Source organism: Centrocercus urophasianus, unplaced genomic scaffold (assembly GCF_019232065.1).
Source record: "Centrocercus urophasianus isolate 14NV4802_14NV808 unplaced genomic scaffold, USGS_Curo_1.0 seq_10, whole genome shotgun sequence".
NCBI lineage: Eukaryota > Metazoa > Chordata > Aves > Galliformes > Phasianidae > Centrocercus > Centrocercus urophasianus.
In genome coordinates, this window is record NW_024884142.1 from 68,201,459 (window position 1) to 68,222,799 (window position 21,341).

Consider the following 21,341-nt stretch of genomic DNA (forward strand, 5'->3'; position numbering starts at 1 on the left):
TTCCTAAACACGTGTAATATCGTTGATCAAACAAAGAGTATTTCAAGTAGTCTGGAGCCTTTCACTGGCAATGCTTCACAATGTGTTTCCTTCACTCAATTAAAATTTTATTCTGCTTTCCATCTTTTCTTGTCTAGGAATCTGTTGCAATTCTTCCCTGTAACAGAGCTCATGAGTCTCTTCCTGAGATGCAGGTGGCCTTCTCTTTTTTGGCTGACACTTTCTAGTTGGCAGGCTAGCTTAAATTCATTACTCTTATCAACATATCTGGGCTTTACTAAAACACATTTTTAAGAGGTATTTGATGTTCACTTTATTTTCAGTTTAATATTTCTCTGAAATGGGAATCTGAGCTAGAAAAACTTCTAACTTTTAGTCAGCATAGACAGTCAGTCTAACATTTAGTCAGCAAAAACATTAGCACGGTTTTTCATGGGTCATTAACTGTTGGGTTTTCATAGAATAGTTTGAGTTGGAAGAGACCCTTAAAGCTTATCTAGTCCAACTCCCCTGAAATGAATAAGGGACACCTACAGCTCAGAGTCTGGTCCAGCTTCACCTTGAATGCCTCCAGGGATGGGGAATCCACCATCTTTCTGGGCACCCTATTCCAATGCCTCAGCACCCTTATTGTAAAAAAACTTCTTTATATCCAATCTAAACCAAGCCTCTTTTAGTCTGAAGCCATTTCCTGTCACAGCAGATGCTGCTAAAGAGACTGCCCATTTCTTTCTTAAATCCCTTTTCTTTTCTCCAGGCTAAGCAGCTCCGTTCTTTCAGCCTGTTTTCATAGGGGAGATGTTCCATCCCCTGGATCACTTCTGTGGCCCTCCACTGGATACACTCTAACAGGTCCTTTTTTTCTTCTGTACTGACAACTCCATATCTGGATACAATAATTCAGGTGAGATCTCATCTGCACAGAGGGGCAGGATCACCTACTTTGACCTGCTTGCTGATTATGCATCTTTTCATGCATCCCAGGATACTTTCTGGGCTACGAGGGCACACTGCTGGCTCCTGTCCAGCTTCCCATCCACCAGTACCCCCAAGTCCTTTTCAGCAGAGCTGTACTCTATTCCCCACCTTGTACTGATAGCAGGGTTTGCCAGAACGCAGGTACAAGACCTTGCACTTGGATTTGCTGAACCCCACAAGGTTCACCTGGGTCCACTGCTCAATCCTTTCTAAGTCTCTTTGAATGGCATCCTGTCCCTCAGATGTGCTGACCACACCACACAGCTTGGTGTTCTGCCTAATATACAACTCCATATTAATACAGCTGCCTCTGTATAAATTTCTTCAGATGCTTTATTAATTAATTTATTTCTGTTTTACATATAATAATTTAAAAGTAAAAATAGCAGTCTTAAACATCATCAAGAAAGCACAGTTACATCACACTAAATTCAAAACCAGTTACATGACTGACTAGATTAAACATGGTACATAGTTTTCTATGCCCCTTGCAGAACAGCCTAAACTATGATCAAAACAGGGAGAATGAGAGATATACCACTCGAGCTTTTTTGGTTGATTGGTTGTTTCTTTAAACACAGAGAACTCTATTTTTAAGAGGCAAAGAAAAGTGAGATAAGCTGCTCTCTCTTTCTTTCAATAACTGTCATACAAGAGTGATTTGCTATGACCAATTTTCCAGACACATTCTGGAACAATAGCCTCAATTTGAGGTCTTTAAGTGGTCCAGGATTTGGGGAAATAATCCCTGACAGAAGCTTCTATTTGAGCATGAGACAAAATCAAGATTAACCTCCTAAATCCAGCTCAAATAGTGTGATGGTCTTGGTAACACAGCTGTATTTCTCATCTACTTCCAGCCCAGAGCAACCAGCCCAGCGCACAAGCAGAGCAGCCTGGGTCCATCTGCAAATGTTGATCATTGTAACAGTGTTTTTATGACTTCTCAATTTAGAACTCATGGCAATTTTTTAGATAATCTATCAACAGTCTAAAAAAAATGTAGATAACATGCAATTGTATTTCTGTAAAACAGTATTTCACCAAAAGCACAAAAACAAAAGAGACAAGTAACTGCCTTCACCTTTCACTGAAACATAATTCTGATCTATTCTACTGAATGGAAGCCTTTGTAAGTGTGAAAGGACTTGATAAAATTGTTTTAGAATAACAGTTCAGACAACAGGAACACAAGAACACTAATAGCTCAGAAAACAAGTGAATAGAGAACAGTGGCTTTTTTTTCACTTAGGAGTACATAAAAAAGGAGATCTTGAACTTACTGAAAGCAGAAAAATCAGGAGAGGATAAACGGGTGTGAAGAAAAGCAGAAGGTAGAATTTATGTAAACAAACCATTAACAGGCAGGCTTGGCCCAGTGCCTTTTCTCTATTCATAAAATATTTTCTGCCCTAGAAAAGTAGTTTGGGTAACAACTGGATTGTTACTTTCCTTAGTATCTACAAATTCTTCCTCCTATAACAAGTCCATGATATAATTGAAGGTACTCTTAACAAAAACTATGGAGGTCTATGGGTCTATAAAGCTTTTCTATATTTTATCTATATCACATTATATTATAAGAGGTTTAACAGCAAAAGTACTGACATCAAACAAGAAAATGGAGTGCCAACATCCATAAGATACTCATGAGCACATGCTAATTTGGTATTTGGCTCTGCAGAGAAAGAAAAATGAAACCTAATGATATACCACTTCCAACTACTATACAACTCTTCTCAATATCTTCCACAAGCTCGTAATATATTCTGAACAAGAGTTAGAATGCCATGCAGTATTTTTAAACAGCTAATATCCATGCATTTTACTATAAATTAAAAATAAATAAAAGGAATATTTGCATGTATGATGCCTGAACCAAGATCCAAACAAGTACATTCAAACACCTGCAATGCCTTGCTGGTGTTTATGTATCAAAACTACACATATAGCTGTTATAGTACAAAAGATTACAGACCTTTTCTGTGGCAAGGAAAGATGTGCATCACACTTCAGTTTTTAGAATAGCTTTTTTATTTTCAAGTATTTAACACACTTGAGAAGGTAAGTATTTCAGAAAGAGCCGAGGTAGTTCAATTGTCTGCTGCAAACGCCCCATGACTGGTGCTTTTCACGTGATATAATAGAGCCAAATTCTCAGCAACAACTGAAATCCTTCAGATATTATATTATTCTAACAGTGAGACACTCATCAAATACCCAGAAGTTCCACTTTCTGCTCCTTCACTCAAGCACTACCAGGTCTCATAATCAAAACTATTATGTTACTATTACATTACAAAATGCATATGTGGTGCAGGGAATATTAATACTTATTTTCTCTTCACATTTATATATATATATTTATTATATATATATACATATTAAAAAAAAAAAATAGAATTCTCAATTATTTCCAGAGGAGTTTGACTCCTCTTATCCATGTTTTGACAAGGTCTGTATCCTCCCTCATGCTAATAATGGAGGATTTTGTAAGGGAGGACTTTCCCGGAATCACAGGCTCTGTTCCTCGTCTTCCTACAGGGATTGATTACAAGTGTAACAGACTTCAGTGAGCTTATATTATTAACAGCTTCTACAGAACCTTCCATAAGCCTTGAAGTGGTTTCTAGTTTGTTGGGTTGTGTTTTTTTTTTTTTTTTTTAAGCTGATAATTTATGCACTATTTCTATGGATAAATACATATGATATACATATGAATGCTATACATGCTCATATGTGCAAGATGGGGGAGGTCATTCTTTGTGTAACTACTGCTCATATTTACTGCTACAAAAGCAACATAACAAAATAATTATTAACTGGTATTATTACACCAGAAAAATATTGGCAAGCCAGCTAAAGTGAAGTTGTGATAAATTGGAGAAATTCTGCTACTTTCAGGGCTTCATTTTCAGCGCAACATTTTCATGAATGTCACATGTCCAGCATCTAGAGACTGGATGTCAAGAAATGGCAAAGTACACCCAAGTAGTTGCACCATAAAAAAGTTTTCCCATATGCTGCTCAGAAGTACTCAGACTTCACAGCTACAATCCTCTTCCCCAAGTAAAATAATTAAAAAATCAGGCAAAATTTACATACAAGAGGCTTGAAAGAAGAAGGTACAAAGATTGAGGGAAACACTTTCAAGACAAAACAACATATTAGAAGAAGTTAGGAAAAAAGAATTATTTATAATCAGCAAGCCCCAGAGCTATTTATCTGGAAGCATGCTCAGAGTTTATGCAGCACTTGGGAAGCAAGGGATCATCTAATTCCAACAGTGCACTCCTTATGGATGAACCACAAATAAGAAATGAATGTTTCCATTGATCTCAAATCTCTAAACAAAAGAGCAGTTATTAACATCTTTTTCCTGCAAAAGCATGACTTTGGACCTGCTTATTTTGCAAGTATCTGTGAAATTAAGCTTTTCATAATCTACTGACTTTAAGGGAACAGACATTTATAATGACTGTTTTATGTACAAACTACTGTAAAAGACTTCTCAATGGATTTTTAGTATATTTCACTTTCTTAGAACAATTTTGCTAAATTACCTCAGACTTTCATTACTGTATTTTTTTTCTTTCTACTAATGCTTCCAATGGTAATCACCACTGAACTGAAACTTTTTTTGTACTTCTTCTTTTGCTTGGTTAGGAGAAAGAAATAAAAAATAAGAATTTATTGTTCTGTTGAAAATAACAGATGAAAATCCTTACACATTTTGAAAATATTTTAATTCTGACAGAGATTAGCAAAAGCCTGATATTAACACACGACTTTCTTAAATTGAAAACAGGAAGCAAAATTATCATTGAATACCATGGTTATTCAAAATAGTTTTTTACTTCTTTCATTTACTTCTCATTCCAATGGAATACAAGCTGAATGTTCTAGGGTGGTCACAGCCCAACCCAGCACATCACACAGAGCTGACATAGCTGAGCTCCACAGCTACAGCACTGATTGATAAAAAACAAAAGTTCTGTCAAGTTGTAAGCAGTTTAAGATTACCCTTCAATGGCCATATTTCCAATATGCATGATGTGGCCAAGACTGACATACAAACAGGAATTGTGAGGTAAACATGTGCAAACAGCACTTAAATATCTACTTTTGTTTTGCCATATGGTAAAGCATACAAAGCATCACACATTAACCAGTTCATTATCTCAGTATCTTGAAACGACTGCACATCCAATCTTATGCTGCAACTTTAGTAAGTTCTTCTACTAATGTCTTGAAAAATCATAAACATGATTTCAATATATAAGAGCCTTCTACCGCAAAATATCAACTCCCAAAAGACCATGAACATATGAATGCAAATCAGTCACCTTTTGACAAAATAATGAGTACATTACACAAGAATGATTGGTACTTTAAATTCAAACCAACTATTCATTTGGGGATAGAGAGTTGTTAACTTTTATTTTTAAAAGGTCTGGTTTGAAAACTGAAACTTTAAAGATGGCAAGTTCCTGTCTTTGTGAAGAAAAGAAAAGAGGGAATAAGATAACTTCTGTCATTCCTGTACTGACAAAGATCTTTTTATTTCATCAAACCTTTTACTTAGATTGAATCCAATCAAGTCTACCAACTTGCATCTTTAACACTGAAGGCTCTGCTTGCAAACAACATACCTTGCAAATAACTGGCATAGAGTACACAGCAATTACTATTGAATTATACCTGAAGAAGAATGCAGTACAAAGGGGAAGGTGGTGGGGGACTTGAAGGAATTAAAGAAAGCAGGAACTTCTTACCAACCTAGCACTGGAGATACACTGAAGGGGGAAAAAAGTACATAAAAATCAAGGGCTTGGGATAAGGGAATCCTAGATTCTCCTGCATGGTTAATTTATTCTGGAAAAGATACAAAAAAATGGAAATTCAAAACTCCTTGCATTTACCTATAATGCAATATTACATTGCTTCAGAGGTACCAGATGACTGAAGTATTATGCTTCAGTGGGGTTTCTTTTCCGTCAATCCAAGTGATAGAGCTTTCTCTTGTATCTTTTCAGTAGGTAATTTTCAGTACTGAATTGGATAAACCTATCAACTCATTTCATATGCAGCACTGAACAGTCATCAGATGCTAACAACTCATTACTCAGTTGGGCAAGATCAAAACTAATGACAGATGAAACACTCTCTTGTCATTAGTGCCCTGAGTCATCCAGTTTCCTCTGTACTGCTCTTTATTTTTTGCTGCTTGCCTCTATATAACAAGCAATACTGTTGTTGTAGGCAGCTCCTGTGATTCATTCATATCTGGGGCTTAACCATCAATGATCTGTGGGTGAGAAGGGCTACCATGACACTGCTTTCTTCTGGAGTATCTCTCACTACCTCTGACCAGACCACGGCTGGTCTGCCAGTCTGCCAGTCCTCCGACACTCTGTCGACTGAGTGTTTGAGGTTTAAACATACAGATTCCTTATTTCATCAAGCATAATATAAATGCTAAAATAAAGATTGAAAATTTATGATTATGTGAAGTGAATACATTCACAGATCAAAATGCACCATCTCATTACCTTAACAATTTCCCCAGAAAAAAAGAAAAATGCATTTTCTGAGATTAGGAAAACTGATAGAATAAAATGTCATATGATGGCAATAAACTTTCTAAAAATGGGAAAATGCAGTGCATATAAGGAATAGGCACAATGTCATCCTCACATCTAGGAATGAGAAAAAAGCTAAAGATTTTTTATGGATTATATTTTCCTGAAAAAGATAAATGAATCTTTTTACCTTCTCTGTGACTCAGGAGACTTTATAAACCATCTCTCTACTGACCTTTGCCTATCATTGCTGGTTCAAGCTGTGACTCCTTTCTAAAAGTATTGAGCCACACAACAGAAACAGCTAGGAACAACTTGCATGGAAACTCTCTCCTTAGATACCTTTTATTCTGCCTCTGCGTGTACACTTTAACTGAACTAACATTTCTCATACATCTCCCCATTCCTTCAAAAAAACACTAAACAGCATCCCTCATATACATTTACACACCCCTCAGTGGGCATATTCTCCACAGATTTTGTTCAGTTTTTCCTGCCATCACGTTTATCAGCAAGCATATCTGAGTACTACATAATTTAAAATCCCGTTTTAATTTATAGTACCATCACACTGGTAATCTGTAACAACCATGAAATCTCTCCATCACTATATCTGTCTTTAAAAATATCCACATCCTGATTACCTCATGAAGCTTTCAGTACTAGTATTGACCATCTGCCTTGCTAAGATCCCTAAAACAAACCATTGAGTATTTCAGAGCATTATCCACAAACTCTGAATGCTTCTTTCTGCTGGAAAGTGAACATCAAAACTTTGGCATTTACTTGCTATCTCTCCTTAGTAAAAATAAAAATGATATTTTAGAGCTCCTCCTAATCCTTATGATTCATATGTCAGACTCCCTACATTCATCATCATTTCAAGCAAGTTTTTTTATCCGTTTCCAGGCCTAATGTGAACCATGTCCCTGGCAAATTGCCTTCTTTTTATTCCTGATGCTCTAATCACTGTTAGTAAAGAACGCACATGACAATCTTCATGCAATTATTGTTGTTGACTGGCAAGATGTCTATATAAACATCTTCACTCTTTCAAAGCATTTTAAAACCACGGAGACAACAACAGCAAGCCCTTCCTTTGTTCATCAAAATCAAAAATAATCACATGGAAGGAGCAAATTCTCCTGCCTTTTTTTTTTTTTCTTGGAGCCTTTAAAGTTTCAAATCAAAGCCATAATATATATCTGATAAATAACATAATTATGACTTCACCTTTAGACTACAGATTGTAGGCCTGTGGGGGGTCCTGCATTATTTTTAGTCAGCTATCAACTACTGTTTCAAATATGTGCCTCCTGAAAACTGAATGCCTATGACTGTGGTCATCAGAATTAATGGTAGAAAATGACTATGATCCAGATACAAAGATAACTAGAATTTTACCATTGAATGGAAGACCATCAAATTCCCTAGGAACCACACAGACACAACGCAGGTGCCAATTCCAACTCAGTTTTAGATGCCCAGATTTGTAACAATATGCTCAAAGCTAATGAGAAAACGGACTCACTCTCTCCTTAAAGAAACTTCTAGCTTACATGAACTGAACCAGAGATACTTTAGACTCTCTTACATGCTGCTAAAATAATACAATTCAAAAACAAACAAAAGCCACACATTTGTACAGCTCACCAGTTCTAAGTTGGAGCAGTGCAATAGAAAATATGTAATAAACTCCATAAAAACATCTAGTTTACATTACCAGCTTCTATCGCATCATCATTTTATAGCTTCATAACATTTGGAAATCAGTAAATTTCTTCTTGTTTCTTGAAGCCAATAATTTAAGTAGGATTTTATGGTAGATTCTGTATTAGCCTTAGTAGCTCACTAACTTGATCTTAAAATACATTCTTTAAATCACTGTGCAGTCACTAAACCCTCAATAAAGATTATGAATTTGTGTGGTGACTAGTGAAAGACTATACTGAAGCACAGCGATCTATCCATTCCATACTAGACACTGTAGTGAACTGGGCAAAACACTCAAGAAAATCTATTGTCTTTATCGTGTTGCAAAATAAAAAGAAAACAGCTACTTTCAAATTATACTTACTCATCTTTCCATCATCTCATGTGTGAAATACTCAATTTATCCATTAGCCCTGTTGAAAATGCAGCCTGTCTCTACGGAGATGTACGTGTAGGCTTAATTCACTGAATTCAGATTTGGCTATCAGTTATTCCTGAGTCTTTTCACATAGTTTCTGTTTAGCTCTCATCATAGTCTCTGTTCTGCGCTTTTTGATACAGACTCAAGGTGATCAAGAGACCTAATGGATACTAAAAAAGCAGTAAAATGATTCAGACACAACAAATAATGCATATAGAAGTCTGGGAGAATATTCCATGGAGAAATAACATCTTGGTGAAAGCCTGCTTCTGTTTTTTCAGAAACACTAAAGATCACGCGGTTAGAAGATGAACATGAAATGCCCCCTCCCTGGAAGCATTCAAGGCCAGGCTGGATGGGACTTTGAGAAACCTGGTCTAGAGGGAGGTGTCCCTGCCTATAGGAGGGGGGTTGAAACTAGGTGATCTTGAAAGTCTCTTTCAACCCAAACCATTCTGTGATTCGATAAGATACACAAACTCCATGGCTACTAGAAATGATTAAGAAAATAACGTGAATGGTCACAAGCAGACTATTTCTAAGTAGTAAAAATAGTTATTCCACTCACAAAGACCCAGAAGCTATTATTTGAACAATGATATCTTCCACCATAGTGTGGCAATATGCTTAAGTAGTCACCGAATCTCAAAATATCGTGAGTTGGAAGGACCACAAGAATCATCAAGTCCAACTCCTGGCTCCACACAAAACTAACCAAAATTCAAACTGCATTTCTGAGTGTTGTTCAAACACTTCTTGAACTTCAGCAGGCTTGGGGCCAAGAACACTGCCCTTGGGAGACTGTTCCAGTGCCCAACCACCCTCTGGTGAAGAACCTTTTCCTTATGCCCTGACGCAGCTCCATGCCATTCCCTTGGGCCCTGTTGCTATCACCAGAGTACAGCGCTGCCCCTCCTCTCCCTGTGAGGAGCTGCAGTTGCCACCAAGCCTCTTTTCAGCCTCCTTTGCTCTGGGCCGAACAAACCAAGCTGCTCCTCACCCACCTTGCCCTATAGAGCCTTTACCATCTTCCTTAGGTGTTCTCTAGTATATTTCTTTCCTCATTTTTGTAGTGCCCAAAACTGCACACAGTGCCCAAGGTGATGTCACACTAGTGCAGAGCAGAGTGGAAGAACCCCTTCCCTCACCTGGTGGCAGTGCTGGGCTGGTGCACCCCAGGGTACGGTTAGCCCTTTGGACTGCCAGGGCACGCTGTTGACAAATGAAACTTATCAACCACAACCCCCACATGCCTATCCGTGAGGCTGATCTCCAGTCTTTCTTCCCCCAGTCTATACATACATCCAAGGTTTTCCTTTCCCAGGTACAGAATGCAGCACTTGCTTTGTGGAGCATCATATGCTTGGTGGTTTCCCGGTCCTCCAAGTTGTCAAGATCTCTTTGCCAAGGATTCTTTATGCTCAAAGGAGTTAGCAGCTCCTTCCAATTTAATGCTGTCAATGAATGTACTTCATATATCTTCAAGTCCTGTATCCAAGTCATTGATGAAAACACTGAAGAGAACTGGCCCTAAAATGGAGCTCAGCAGAACCTTTCTAGTGACTGGCTGCAAGCCTGATGTAACCCCAAACTCATTGACTACTTGTTCATCCAGAAGACAATCACACACCTTCCAAAAGAATTACCATTAGCAATGACCAGTGTGGTACTCACAGTATAAGTCTGTTTTTAACCAGTGATGTTCTAGGATGCTTAGGCCCATTAGTCTGTTTTCTACAAAGCTCTACATGCTTATTCATCTGTTCGTATCTACTCTGAGCCTAGTTGCAAATAACATTGTGGTGAGTCAGCTTGATGTAAACTATCATTACAAAGACCATCTGCTACAGCACATTTCTTTCTGTTCAAAGGCCTCACAAGCACTAGCTGAATGAGGTCATTTAGCAAGATTCAATAAGGGCTAACATCTAGTGTAAAAATATTATTGGTCAAAATCACACTAGGCATACAGTATCCTGTAACAATGGCTCCAGAAGGCAGTTAGTATCAGGACTAATCAGTGAAGTGCTATCTGATTAAGCAAGTTATAGCTGGGTAGTCAGTAGAATATCTATTCTATGAATGGCATAAACATTGGTAAAAAATATTGAATGCAATGAAACCATTGGCTCATCACATCCAAGAAGAAACACTGCAGCATAATTCTGAGATTTGATATTTTTGTTGCTTGCCATGATAAATTAAAATGTACCACAGACATCTACTGATGAGCACAACAGGTTGTAGGTGTACCAGAAATACAAATAGAAGTCAGTAGTCAGCTCCCAGTACTGCACTTCCAATGATTCTTTTATGCAAAGTGCCACTTGGAATTAGTCAAGGATGCATTTTTTCCTCTTCAGTATTTGTTCATTAATATGTATAATAAGCCCTATCATTTCTGTTACAAACTTTGCAATATACTGAGTTGTTCACCATAGCTATTTGAATAATATGAGGTATAATTTTATCGTATAAAAGAATTTAAATGAGTATCATTAACATCATTGATGCTAAACAGCTGTGAAGAACTTCTCCAAACCAAGGGATGGAGTATAAGGAATAGGACAAGTGTCAATTTTTGTGTCTGTTTTTTACCTCCTTGTTTTCAATGTTTTGTATTTTTGCACATTGGAGTTCAGTCAAGAATTGAGAGTTTTTTCATAATTCATTTCACCTTCTAGGTGACTGAAATGCTGTTATCAAAATTAGTCTGCAATTCACTAGCTAGTAAATTTACACCACAGATAAATTTGCTGCTTACTCAATCTTGCACACTCCCAAATAAGCGTATATGCTCCTGATGAAAATATGAGTAGTGTTATGATGCATGTATGGGTCTGTATTCTTTTTCATCAAATGGCTTGCAAACTCAATCTAAGCATATTTTAATCTGGTAAACTCAACTAAATTATTTCTTTTTGAAAGATTTCAAGACAGAAATCAAATGAAAATTTTGTTTGAATTCAAGCAGATTACACACACTCAGGAACATATTTATGAGGCTTCAACATTAAGCAACATATTTGTTCTCCATGAAAACATGAAATATAAGAAATATATTTTTTCAAAATTTCACAAGGTGAAATAATCCTTAACATATTATTATTTTTCCTTTTGTCATCTTGTGAAGAATAGCAATGCATAGAGTACTGGCTGTGAAGAATTACCTGTATCTGAAATGTTTCTCTGTGTGTATATTTTACTTGTAAAAACATCAAAGGAATGACTCAGTAAATGGGATAATACAATCACATTGTCCCATTTTTTACAATCATAACATTCTACTAACAGGTCAAATTCAGATACCTTTCCCCAAACTTCTTTTGCTAATTTATTCGTCCTTAATAGACATGGTCAGTAATTCTGCAATAAGGACTACCTGCTGTCTAAACTAGTCTGCCATTCTGTTTTTGGAAACAATAGTATGAAATACAAGAAAACAAAAATTAAAATACCCCTCCTGCTTTTACAGGGATAGCCTGTAAGACAGAAGTACAGAATTGGAAGAACTGGAAATCATGAAGTCCAACTCCCAGCTAAAGTAGCTTGCTGGAGAAAGTTTCCAGGTGGTTTTTTGCTATATCCAGAGAAAGAGACTCCACAAGCTCTCTCTGCAGCCTGTTCCAGTGTTGTGTAATACCAATGCAAAAAAACTTTTTTCTCATTTTCATAGCAAACTTCTGCTTCTCCAGTGTGGGCTCATTGCCTCTGTATCTCGGCCTAACTGAAAAGAGGCTAGCTCCATCCACTTGACATCCACCCTTTAGATATTTGTAAGCACTGATAACATCCCCTCTATGTATTCTCTTCCCCAGACCCTAAGGATATCTATAAATTGTTAAGATTAATTTTAAAGATTGTTTAAAGGCTCTAACAGGTATTATCTATGGCATAGACACAAGCATGAGTCTGACCACTTGTAGAAACATGACTTAACTGCGGCATACCTACATATTTTTCTCTCCTCAATCAAACAATTGCAAAGTTCCGAATTTTATGGGATGTTTTCCTGGGCAGCTGGCTAGATATAATACATGCCTTTGTAAATACATGCAAATACATGTACTACTTTTTTTTTCTTCTTCTTTTTTTCCAGCAGAAGGAATGTAAATATTAAGTGCATTAAAAATATAGCTGTGCTTTCCTGTTTTTTGGTTTTTTGTTTTTAGTAACCTACTGCAAAAATTACTGCAATTGTATTTGAGGTAGAAAATCTAAAAATGAAAAAAAAAATGAATTGCTATGCTTTTTCTTCCTTCCCTCCACCTCCTCCCAGTATTAAATAGATAGTTACTAGTTAATACTAGTTAATTAAAAAATGAACATATTTTTGTGAATGCAACAGTACTGGCTTGGGTTACCTATAAAGTTTATGGCTGTTTTGCATGTCATCACAGAAATCTCAGCCTTAGCTTGGCACCAGCAGCCAAAGCTCATAAAAGCAGATTGTAAGTGTTGTAAGAAATATCAACAATTCAGCATCATGTAGAGTGCTATGATTATTATTTTCTTGTGCTGATGATATAATAGTTCTTATATTCATATACTGGCCTATATTTTAAACTATTTATACTTGCCATATAAACAAGTTAAAAATCAGATCTGAAATGCAAAAACACTGCAATAAAAATTAATTGAATTGTTATAGTAAAGTAAGTACTGCCGTTGGAAAAACTACTGGACAAAAACACATACATGAAAACACATTTTAATGTGCAAGAAATATATAACCAATTTTTATTATCAAAGTACTGAAAGGGTAGGGTAGTTAGTTTCTCCTCAGACCAGGCAAATGTGAATTCCCCATAACACTAAGGTAAACGTTTGCCATTTGACCATCCTATTACACAATGTAAAATGGGAATCTTAAATAATATCAAAATCACACTGACTCTTACCAGAAAAGACACTGGGGATCTTGGAAAGAAAACTTTTGACTGTACGAATAGGAATCCCATTTTTCTCATCTTGCATGCGAGCTATGACGTCTTCCATCTGAACACAGATAAAAAAAAAAATAATGAAAGGAAGAATAAAGAAAGTCAGAATTATTCCTGTAAGAACTTCTACAATAAATCCTAGGTCAATCTCTCAAATTAAGGGTCCACTCTTGCTACTTTTTTTAATTTACAATTTTTATTTTAGATTTTTTTTTTAGCAAGATAAAGTATTGGAAGTACTTTACCATAGTCAACAATAACTTAATGTATGGGCTCAAGGTCTTTAGAGAATGAAATATCAGAATAGAAAAGGTATAAAGTGGATAAAAATGGTTCAATATTGCTGGATGCAAAATTTAATGTTTGATGGTATTACTGGTATTGTATTGAATATGAAAGTATAATACATTCATTCATCCTTCCACAGTTCTGACATAGTTGTCAAAGGCTGTTCAAAACAAAAGATAGAGCCTTGAAGTTCAAAGCAAAAAATCCTTCTTTTGTTTTGAGAAGTGAAAAAACTATGAAACAATGCAATTTTGCATCCCTGGAAAAAGCGGGGCCAGAAACAGAATTTTTTTTAATAGCTAATGGAGTGGATATAAAAACATTTAAAATGATTTTACTCTAATTTTCTCATATTTTCCTCATTAACTCAATTTTAAAGGATATTTTGATCCATAAATTTTATAAATCAAGCTCAATGCAAAGGTTCACTTTCATTTGAAATACAAACACTTTTGTTGGAAAATACAAAGATTGTTTAGACAGAATCATTGGCTGACAATACAATTTTTTATTTTTTGCAAATTTCATAGTGGATCTTAATTACATAATAAATAACTTTCACCTTTCTTCCTTTTCTTTCTTTAAATGCCTTACCTCTCAAAATATAAAATAATATTCTGGTAAAATAAATTACAACTATCTTCTTTCCTTAATTACCAAAGAAAACTGAATCTCCATCTGACTGAACGTTTCATATTACTAGTCAAATCTTAAAAAAACTGGGGTATGTCATCTATGTTCCCCAATAAGTAGTAAATCTGGGGGGGAGGGGGGGGAAGTTTTAAAAGTTTGTGACTGGGTGATGTGGAAAAAAAGAGAAAAACAAATTATTCTAACACCTTTTTTTCTGCATAAGTCTGATGACTGCAATCAGCAAATAGCAAATAAGCGTTATTAGCAGCTATGAATAAATTCCCATAGTGGAGATGTGTACAAATGCAAGAAAGGGAGAGGGAGCTGGGATCACATACATAGTGTACATGCCAAAAGTGAATATAAAATCAAACACTTCCACTGCTTATGGAAAACCTGTTTATGCAGTGTCTGGAGATTCAAATGTTCTCTCTAGTAACAGATCACATATTAGCAATCCAAGAAACACAAATCCAGTGGCGTAGTCCAAACCAAAAAAGTACAGCGAAAAGCAGACACTGTCCAATAGCAAGATGTGGAACGCTGAGATTCCTGTTCTCTTTTAAACAGTATACAAATACAACTCCAAAGAAAGGCAGTAATAGTTTTTTTTCTGTGTCAATTTACGACATTCATTTAGCATGCAATTTTATTATTTAAGTAGAAAAAGCTATGAATTATGTTCCAAAGAAACAGTCAAGTAGACAAGCTGTTGTCTACAAAATGGAATCTGTCCCTACATTTATTGTCCATACAAATAAGTGAAAGTTTCCTTCAACTCCCCAATTCATGAGCTTCTAAATGTGAACGAAGTCTCTCAAATTCAAGTGAGTATCTTTGCTTCAAACAATAAAGTACACTTAGAGATATAGGGGTATTCTGCAGAAAAAAAATGTACATAAGTAAATTTGATGATAAATTGTGCACATGCATTGTAAGCAATGTAAAGCAACATGATAAAGATACATTTACATTATAATAAGTGGAACTCAATCCGGAAACACGATATTCCAGAGAGTGATATGCAGATACTTCTTCCTTAGGAATGCACAAAAGTGCAAGCAGTGACTAGCATTATTCATACTGTTGGTAACCACTCTTTCGAGTGTATATGGAATAAATTACTGACGTTCACATATGCTTCCCTAAACTTGCGTCATGGACAGGTTTTAAGCTGAAGTGCATAAAACATAATTAGGACAGTGAGATCTTGGATGGCTGAACTGCAAAATTACACACCTCCTGCAGGTCTAGCTCAAAATATTGTTCTGTGTCAAGTGTGAATACCCTTTATGCAAAAGTCAGCTTGCATGCCAGACATCACTATTGTGAGCAGGTTGGTTAGTTCAGCATGAAAAGATTACTGCATAATAACTGGAAATGATCTGACAAGATAAAACACAACACACACCTTACCAGTTATAATTGACCTGCTAGTCTTTTCTATCAAGCAGACTACTAAGCTTTATTTGTCTTGTACCTTTTGAACTGCAAGACTAAAGTCTTTTATTTTTATGGTCATCCTAAACCTCAAGGTGTGATTTTTTTTTTTTTTTAAAGAAGAGTTTCAATTAAATGTTCAAAATCATCTAATCCAGCCTACAAAGTTGCACAGTTTAACTTCAAGTACACGTAGTCCCTTTTTCTGCAGTTTTGGCTGTTTTAAATGCAGCAAACGTATAATCTCTTCCACAGAAAACATGTCCTCATTTAATTATATTTGGGAAACAGCAGTAGAGGCTGCCATTCATCAACAATGATTTAAGACAATGAGAAGGGCAAAATGTTTTAATTAGAATGATAAACAAAAATATTTGTCTAAATTTGCTTAAGAATTCTAATCTGAGAAACATAAGCTGATGCCTGATGTAGAAATTCTCCTTTTTTTTTTTTTTTTTTTTTTTTTTTTTTCCCCATCTGAGTAACCTGACCTGATGCTCATAAGGGAAACATAGCTCCTTCATTTCCCCTCATAATTAGGCTTTCCTAGTGTTTTATCTCCTGCTTACCTTGCTAAACCTCACCAGCTTTAACCATGCAATGGGATTAACTTTTTTAGCCCTAAGCCTTCTTGGAGAAGTCAAAGAAAACAAGTGCACAAACAACTGCCTCATGATCATTCTCAAAACAAAGCTTAATATGCATGAGAAAAAAAATAAGTTATATAAGCACACTTCATAGCACTCCTCAGACACAGTTACAGAATTAACAGGGAAAGTATACTAGAAAGTGGTTTCCAATGCAGCAAGGATTCTGCAGGTGTTTTCTGAGTAATTCCAAACATCAAAGACTGTGTCATTTATTTACTACTGAGTCAGTTCAAACCCTGGCAAAGCTCATTAAACTTCTGATACCTGAGGCAACTCAGACCAAACTTAAAACACAATATTGTTATTTAAAACTTCACTCACCTCCTTGTGAAGACAATTTGCAATCTTGGTCTTGATATATAAGTGTAACTGTCAAATTTATTTCAAAGACAAACTCTATGACAACACTGACAATGCATCTAACGTGAAGAAAAAATATGACTGTGAGAGCTAGGAATGGGGAAGTACGTGGCCTTGCACACGGGCAGAACACACTGACAGCTGACAAGACTTCAGGCAGTGGTATGTGAGTATAGGAGAAATAGCTTAAAGTTATCAAGACAGAAGCAAAGGTGAGAGTTTTCAGTTGAGCGTACTTCTAATGGTTGGATGAAGAACTGTGCTAATTTGGCTAATTTTCTTTTTTGATGGTTGTACGAGGTTTCTGCCATAAGGGATACAATTCCCCTCCTCTGTCTTTAATCAGTTTCTACCCCAAAGGTATCTCCATGATGGACAGTGGAAGGCTTGACAACAAACACATACCAGTATCCGTTATGTACTTACAGCTGGGAGAAATGAATCCAGCTCCTAGGAACAGAATTTTTATAGCTTCTTAAATTTCAAAGACGTGGTTTGGGATGACCCAGATCATTAAATTTGTAAATCTAAATTCAATTACTAAGCATACAGATCTTGCAAAAAATAATCTCTCTGCTCATAATTTGGCATTGGTGCTTCATAAGAAGCGTTTTTCATGTGAAGCAGTATTACCTATATTTGCTCTTGCTTTCAACAGTGATCTTATTTTGAAACTCCATTTTACTATATGTGGTTCCTCCACATTCTCTACTGGAGATTTTCTGTTGAAATGCTCATCAGCTAAAAAGCCTACAATTACAGGGTACAGAGAATTGGGGAGAAAGCCTTTTGCTGTGCTTCACTGAGGTAAAAATTTGTGTGTTTAGATGAAAAGCTGAATTACCCCATCAGACCCAATCTAGTTGCTCCAGCCTATTTCTTCCCATGTGAGCTGCTCTTTGCATGGACTACACACATCAACAATCACTGTAATATCCTTCTTTAATTAAATCATCACAGTGCCACTTGAGAGATGCCTAACTCAGTGAACCAGGGGGCTTTTTCAGCAAGTCAAGCTGCATCACAGAGAAGTAAAGAGCACAAAACACAGCAACTCCCAGGAGGCTGCACCAGCAAGCACAGATACAGACAAGATGATCATCACATAAAATATTTCAGTGATGTCCACCAAACTAAAGCAAATCACCTCAGGTCAGGAATGTTGACAACTGTTTTTGTAAATCATATAGAAATGAAATAGATGACATCTCTGTACCCAGGATTTTAGCATTTTTCCTCTCACACAGTATTGGATTATTTCAATACTTTCTTCCACTTAGGATGAAATCAAAGTTTAAACCCTTCACAAGCCCATAACATTACATTTCTTTGAAGTACAAAACTGAAAGTCGGCTTCAAATATCTAAGAATGATCGCACTGGTAATGACAGACATGCATAGGAGTAGGGAGCTGCCCTAAGAATCTCCAATTAGAGAATAATTTATTCAATGAAAATAATCTGACTTTTTAGATTGCTTTTATCCTCTTCAAAACCTCTATTACTGCAAAAATTATTTGACACCATAAAATCAAATGAGACTCATAGAATCATAGAATAGCTCAAGTTAGAAGAGACCTTGAAGATCATCAAGTCCAACTATAACTCTAACAACCCGCCACATGTCCCTGAGCACCACATCCAAACAGTTTTAAACACATTCACAACCACCTCCCTGGAGAGCATATGTGCAACACTGACATCTCATGGTCCTGCCTATCTGCAGAATGAAGTCACCAGCGTGAGGAAATAGTTCATATTCTTTGTTCAAACAAAGTGCTTCTGGAGATCCAAAGAAGTCCTGGCTCCATAAGTAGTGAACTCTATATTGAGGTATTATCTATGTTCAGTATTAATGATTCCACTTGTAATTATCAGTTTGTGAATATCTAGTTAAGATACAAATTTATTTGTCCTATTTATTTATACTGTTTCAGATACAGTATATATAAACCATTCCAGACTGGCTGCAAGGAGTGGTACTACATACATTAGAGGCATATGCTTACATTAAATGAGTGCAAGGCAAGCTTTTGTGTTTGTTAAGAATAATCTGAATTTGCTTGAAAATCAATTCCAGTTCTGTGCAATTGTTATTGAGACTGGAGTTACCTGGGCAAGTTTGAGTCTTAAGGACAATTAATGAAAATTTAAGTACAGAGATATCTACCTTTTAGCAGTGTTAAACTGCATAATATTAAGGCTGAGGAAAATCATTCCATTCTTAAATATGTATTCTCAAAGAAGAAAAAAGCACAGTTTTCATATAATGTATACTGAAATCACATAGAATATTCAGTCAGTTAAATTACTGGCAGCTCAAATGTTAATAATCATCACACTGCAAAGAATCGTCTGCAATGTTATTTTACATGTTATTTAAGAGAAAGTATTTCTGAGTAAGTAATACAGTGCCAACATCAAAAATGCTGGAAAAAAATAATAGAAAATAGTCTGCTGAAACAGAATTTAGGTTAGCTCTGTTTGTACTTTTTAGAGAAAGCATAAATTAAAGCATGCTTTGAACTCTGGTGAATAACCTGTAATCATATGGCATATTTAGAAGCTACAGCTGTCAGTGCCCCTAACTAAAGAATGGATTAAGGTTAATACCTATAATATAACATCACACAATATTGGATGGAAAACCTTGAAGATAGCGTATAGTACATTCTGCACACAGTGATTTAGGCCGCTCAACTGGAAAGTGGATCTCTGTGGCCCCAGATTGACATTTCAAAACAATACTGCAAAAAGGTTTGGATTTTTTTCAAAGGAGAAAGCAAAATGCCAAAATTCAACAGACAAATGCCAGAACAGATTCTGGTACCCTGTGTACAGGCCAATATTATAAATAATATTTTGAAGAAGAAGAAAACCAAGCACCTATTTTTACTGGAAATGCAAAACTAGGGCAGATTTAGCTTATACAAAGCACCTTCAGCTACAAAATTGACAGACAAGTAATGAGGCATCGTACCTTCAAAGAAACCACAAAACCATTAGCAATAGGATACAGCAGAGTCTAAAAAAAAAAAAAAAAAAAAAAAAGTGCTATTTCTCAGGAAAATACTTCTTTTATTCCCAAATATTGTCATTAAATGTAAAAGTATACAGAAAAGATATTTTTTATGTTAGTATAGCTTTCTTATGTAATCTGTTATTAATAGTTTTAGATCCAAATTTGTGTGGTTAGAGACTTCTCCTGGTTTATCACATGATCTAAAACACAACTAAGCCACAACATAGCAGCGTACCAGTTTAGAAGTAGCTATTGCCAGGCAAGGAGAACTTTAAATAAATATAATTATTCTTCAAATACTGGAGACTGAAGCAGTAACTACAAAAATATTTAACCTTACATAGAGAGAAACAACATTACAGGGTAAGCGATGACAACACAATGGAATACTGATTTTAAAAATGAACCTTGCTGTATTTTGACAGCCTGCAGCCTGCTCTGGAGAACAGCTGATGAGGACACTGATCAAAGTTGGGGATTATCTCAATGAAAATGCAAGGAGGAACACTTTAGAGAACAAAGCCTAACTCATTCCGTGATTTCTGCATTGTTTGCTACTCAGTGGTGATGGAACAGTGAAGCTGAGCTTCTGATAACCCCTCAGCATCCAGGATATTGAGATACCACATATGAACTATGTTTCTACCTCTTGCTGGTATTTGAATTGCTCTCACGCATTAAGCCCCATTAAATATAAAAATACAAGCGCTACCACCAAAACAGATTTTTGCCAATACCTACACTCTTGTAAGAGATCTGTATTCATGTAACAAAGTTGTTCTTGATAATTGTATTACCATATCACAGAATTACAGAATCACAGAGTTGTAGGGGTTGGAAGGGACCTCCAGAGATCATCGAGACCAGCCCCCCTGCCAAAGCAGGTTCCCTACACCAGGTTGCACAGGTAGGCGTCCAGGTGAGACTTGAACATCTCCAGAGAAGGAGCTGTCTCCTCTCAGCCTTCTTTTCTCAAGGCTGAACAGACCCAGTTCACTCAGCCTTTCTTCACAGGGGAGATGCTCCAAGCCCTTCTCCATTTTTGTGGCCCTCCACTGGACTGTTTCCAAGAGATCCCTGTCTTTTTTGTACTGGGGAGCCCAGAAGTGGACACAGTACTCCAGATTATAATAAGCTTTCAGTGATCAATCACATTTGGCATTGAAAAATAATAGCAAAATGGGGGTGCTGTTGATGTAATGCAGTAATGTAGCGTTACACGAGAGACGAATTGATTTCACATTTCATAATCATTTGTTCACCGTCTGTTACACAATTATTTAAAAACAATTATTTTATTTTACCTTATTTG

At 36.2% G+C, this 21,341-nt stretch overlaps 1 protein-coding gene across 3 annotated transcripts in view; it reads right to left on the reverse strand.

Annotated features, from left to right (window-relative positions):
* The window catches only part of RGS7 (regulator of G protein signaling 7), a 212,264-nt gene that overhangs the window by 101,082 nt on the left and 89,841 nt on the right, over positions 1-21,341 (reverse strand). For all 3 annotated transcript variants that reach the window (XM_042827133.1, XM_042827113.1, XM_042827103.1), the window contains exon 2: positions 13,596-13,692. In XM_042827133.1, coding sequence (XP_042683067.1) covers positions 13,596-13,692 — 97 coding nt within the window. The remainder of the gene's footprint in view (positions 1-13,595; positions 13,693-21,341) is intronic.